The 4,320-nt window shown below is 52.9% G+C and overlaps 1 protein-coding gene across 1 annotated transcript; it reads left to right on the top strand.

Moving 5' to 3' along the window:
* Positions 1-386: 386 nt before the first annotated feature.
* On the top strand, positions 387-3,260 carry socs9 (suppressor of cytokine signaling 9). Its single transcript, XM_042064588.1, has 2 exons — positions 387-673; positions 1,099-3,260. The coding sequence occupies exon 2, from the start codon at positions 1,375-1,377 to the stop codon at positions 3,229-3,231; it is 1,857 nt and encodes a 618-aa protein (XP_041920522.1). The 5' UTR covers positions 387-673; positions 1,099-1,374; the 3' UTR covers positions 3,232-3,260.
* The last annotated feature ends 1,060 nt before the right edge of the window (positions 3,261-4,320 follow it).

Raw genomic sequence — 4,320 nt, 5'->3', positions numbered from 1 at the left:
AAACAGTCACTCAAAGATATGTGGTGAAAAAAAAATCACGCCTACTGAATCTGCAAGACAGGCCTAGGCGGGTAGGCCTATGCATTTTGCTGAATGATGTGAATTACCACGCACGAAGACATTGTGTGGCAATTGGGTAAAACTGTATTAGGTCTACATTTTCATTGTTCTGCTATGAGTTTATATGTGACCATGCCAAAGATCACCCTTACAAGACAAGATAAGGGAAAGAACGCTAGTTTACCGGCCTACAGTCTCAGTATGATAGATTCTCAAAAAACCTTTAATGGTAATGCGGCTCTCCGACCAATAGGGGGAAGACTGTTGCACCAGAGCTCTTGTGCTCTCCTGCCAATGTTTTTCTTCCTGTCACGAGAGGAGGAAAATACGTAGCTGCCGAGCTAGCTGACATGAAAGTCTGAATAACGTTACAAAGCCTCACGGTCCTTTATGAACCAACATTTATGGGATTCCTCTCATAACGTTATATTTCCACTCGCTCGTCGTTTACTTAAGTCGCTCTTACAGATGTTTGCGGGATCACATCGCGGCACACGGATGGATTAAAATGTTTTCCCTGATCTGTTAGCAAGCCTTATGTTAGCTAACCGGCTTCTGTTGCTCAGCTGGTAAAGACATTGTTTTGCGCATCATCCCATCATCATGTGACAAGGTGGGTAACAGATAATGTCGAATCAAACGCCTATCATTTTATTTAAAAACTAGTGTGTCAATGTTATTCGACAAAGTTATTCGAATTTGACATCTGAGTTTTAAAGGGCAGTACGTTCGTAGATTTCAAGAAGGGTCAGACAGCTGACAATATCCTGTTATTATGATGTGCCTCTGACGGTTCTAGCAAGTCAATTTTCTTGCTGGTTTAGCAGAATTAAATCTATGTGATGATGTGATGAACGGAAATATGTTAGTTTTATTTCCGTAGTCTTGACTAAGACTACGCAGTGAAGATGCTACTTTAGATAACTTGTCCACAGCTGTGTAACTTAGCATGTAGGCTACACTAACAAACACACAGGCTGTGATGTAGTCATGACATTTTCAGAGCCTGATGATTCACCCCCCTCCCCTTTTCTCTAGATTTCTATGCCATGACTAGCTGATATTCTGGACCACTATAGTTGCATAGGAAGGACTCGAATACTCATGGAGTTAATGTTTCAAGTTATTGCTCATATGTAAGCATCAGTGACAATAATGGACAAACAGCCAGTGGTGATCTGAAGAGCTGTTGAATAACTGAGAACTCCTCACAAGCAGGACACCATCAACACCATTATCATTCTCATTCCTCTTACTCGAGGTGCGTCTTGAGACAGTCAGCCATTTGGTTCCCTGGCATCTCACTCCTGCCTCATGATGTCTCTGCCCAAAGACATGGGAGAGCGAGGCAAGGACAGGGAGCGTGGTGCCCGACCCAAGGTCCGGCAGAGTCGCTCCGAAGAGAGGAGGGAAGCGGGCGGGGAACGAAAGGGCGGACGACGCAAGAAAAAGGGCTTGCCCTCTCAAGGCATGGTCATGGAGAGACCGGTCAGTGACGGATTCGAGTACGGTGACCAGCTTGGTGGCCTGATGAGAGAGGGCGGCTCCACGTCGCCGGCACGGGAGCGGAGGAGGTGGCCGGGCTTAGGGGGCGAAAGGAGCACGGCGAGGCTGGCGCACGCCGGCGCGTACGGGGCATCCCTCTCCGAGCTGCCCACCCAGGAGGCCGAGGGAAAGGCAGGAGCGGGCGGGGGCAGTGGCAGCGGCAGCAGCAACAGCAGTAACAGCGGCAGCCGCACCCTCCGGCAGAAGATCCAAGACGCGGTGGGCCAGTGCTTCCCGATCAAGAGCCACAGCACAGTGTCATCCGCTCACATCTTCTCATCTTCACCTGTTGGCTCATCTTCCTCCTCATCCTCTTCATCATCCGCCTCCTCCTCTTCGTCACTGTCTGCCTCTTCACGCCGCAAGATCCACCTGAGCGAGCTGATGCTGGACAGCTGCCCTTTCCCGGCCGGCTCGGAGCTGGCGCAGAAGTGGTACCTCATCAAGCAGCACACGGCACCCATCTCCCAGCCACCGCTCCTGGAGTCCTCGTCTCTGGGCGGTTCGGTGGAGCTGGCTGTGGGCTCGTGTGCCGCCGCCACAGCCTCCGGTTCGGCCGCTAGTGGCACGGTAGAGGACGAAGACGATCTCCTCCGTGAGCGCCGGCGGATCAGCATCGAGCAAGGCGTGGAGCCACCGCCAAACGCGCAGATCCACACTTTCGAGGTGACGGCCGAGATCAACCCGCTGTACAAGCTGGGGCCCAAGCTGGCCCACGGCATGAATGAGCTGGCTGGTGACGAGCGGGCCACCCTGCAGCAACAACAACAACAGCAACAACAACAACAGCAACAACAACAACAACAGCAGCAGCAACAGCAACAGCAGCAACAGCTCCTGTTACAGAGGCAGCATCAGCAGCACCAGCTGCTCCTCCAAAGCTGCTTGGACACGCTGGACGAAGTGGCCGCCTCCTCTTCCTCTTCCGTGGCTGTGCCTGCCTCCTCCTGCTCCTCCGCTGCTGCTGCTGCTGTCCTGGGAGCCTCGTCCACCGACCTCGGCTCGGTATCCGAGTCCTCCCCCTCCTCCCTGAGGGCCGGCGGATCCCTGCTGACCTCCGCCAACGCTGACCCGGCTAAGCCCAAGGAGCGCTTCCGCGTCCACACGCAGATCGACTACATCCACTGCCTGGTGCCCGACCTGCTGCAGATCACCAACCTGCCGTGCTACTGGGGCGTGATGGACCGCTACCAGGCGGAGGCGCTGCTGGAGGGCAAGCCCGAGGGCACCTTCCTCCTCCGCGACTCGGCCCAGGAGGACTACCTGTTCTCGGTCAGCTTCCGCCGCTACGGCCGCTCGCTGCACGCGCGCATCGAGCAGTGGAACCACAACTTCAGCTTCGACGTGCACGACCCCAGCGTCTTCCACGCGCCCACCGTCACCGGCCTGCTCGAGCACTACAAGGACCCGAACTCGTGCATGTTCTTCGAGCCCCTGCTCTCCACGCCTGTGCACCGCACGCAGCCCTTCAGCCTGCAGCACATCTGCCGCGCCGTGGTCAGCAACCACACCACCTACGACGGCATCGGCGCGCTGCCCATTCCCAACGCGCTCAAGGAGCACCTCAAGGAGTACCACTACAAGCAGCGGGTGCGTGTGCGCAGGCTGGACACGTGGTGGGAGTAGAGGGTGGGGGGGGGGGGGTGCGACTCACAACCACGACCCCCCGCCCCTCACGTTAACCCCTGACCCCCCCCCACCCACCCAAGACACCTTCTCACACTCCTCAAACTACCAATCCTCACCCTGATACCTTATTTCCCTCCTTAAGCACATCCTTGGGAAAAAAAAAATCACAGTGGCCATCTATCTATTGTAAGCCTTAAGTTGCCAAACTAATGTATTCTGCAGTGTTTTGGGGACGATGCTTCCATGTTTTTATTTTAACCACAGACTGTTCCTCCCTGTTAGTGTCTGTGCAGTGGTAATAACCATGAATGTACAAGTACCTGTGCTTTTGAACTTGGTGGTAGTGCAGGTTTCCTCATATCCTTCTTTTACGTAAAGGCTGAATGTATCTCACATTGCGGAGCGGACCCTGGAAGCTTTTTGGATCCATTTGTGGAGACTGAAGCTTTTATGATCGTACGGCAGATAAGAGAGGCGTCCTCTCTGGCCTGCAGTAGAGAATAACACTAAATAGTAGAATGAATATTCTCCTTATGCCCTAGCCTGTGGTGTTTCAATGTGCCACATTTTAAACTGAAGACATTTCATTTGTGTAAACAAGTTGCTGCAGATCGTACCTCCCACCACGAGTTCTCCACTCCACTTCATGGACCAGAGATGATTGTCGCCTTTGCGTGGCACGAGAATATATTCAGAGAGCAAAAATCAGTGGGGGCATTTTAGACACTCCACAGTCATGCCCTGGTGAGCAGGGGAGACATTTGTAGACATTACATTAAGTTTTTTTTTTTTTTTTTCTTCTTCTTCTATTGATGTCCTCCAGTCCACATTCTGAATGCCCTTGTTCACTTTCTCAGACAGGCAGTCTGCTGTGGGTGTCCATGGGAAACCACTTAATGAAATGGGGCCAATCAATGATGGGACTGAGCCTCATCCTGTGAATGTATGACACTTAAAAGTGCCCCCCACCCCCCACACAGCTCCACACACACCCTCACACCAGGCCCTCTCTCCCCGTCATACTCAATTAGCCCAGCGTAGAGTTGAATAACGACACAGCTCTTATACCAGTCTATAATGGTACCA

Source organism: Alosa sapidissima, chromosome 15, assembly GCF_018492685.1.
Source record: "Alosa sapidissima isolate fAloSap1 chromosome 15, fAloSap1.pri, whole genome shotgun sequence".
In the NCBI taxonomy this organism is placed as follows: Eukaryota; Metazoa; Chordata; class Actinopteri; order Clupeiformes; family Clupeidae; genus Alosa; species Alosa sapidissima.
This window is presented reverse-complemented; position numbering and strand designations above follow the sequence as displayed.

Excerpts from the sequence above, each read along its gene's own strand:
- socs9 (XM_042064588.1), top strand. The coding sequence starts at position 1,375 with ATGATGTCTCTGCCCAAAGACATGGGAGAGCGAGGCAAGGACAGGGAG.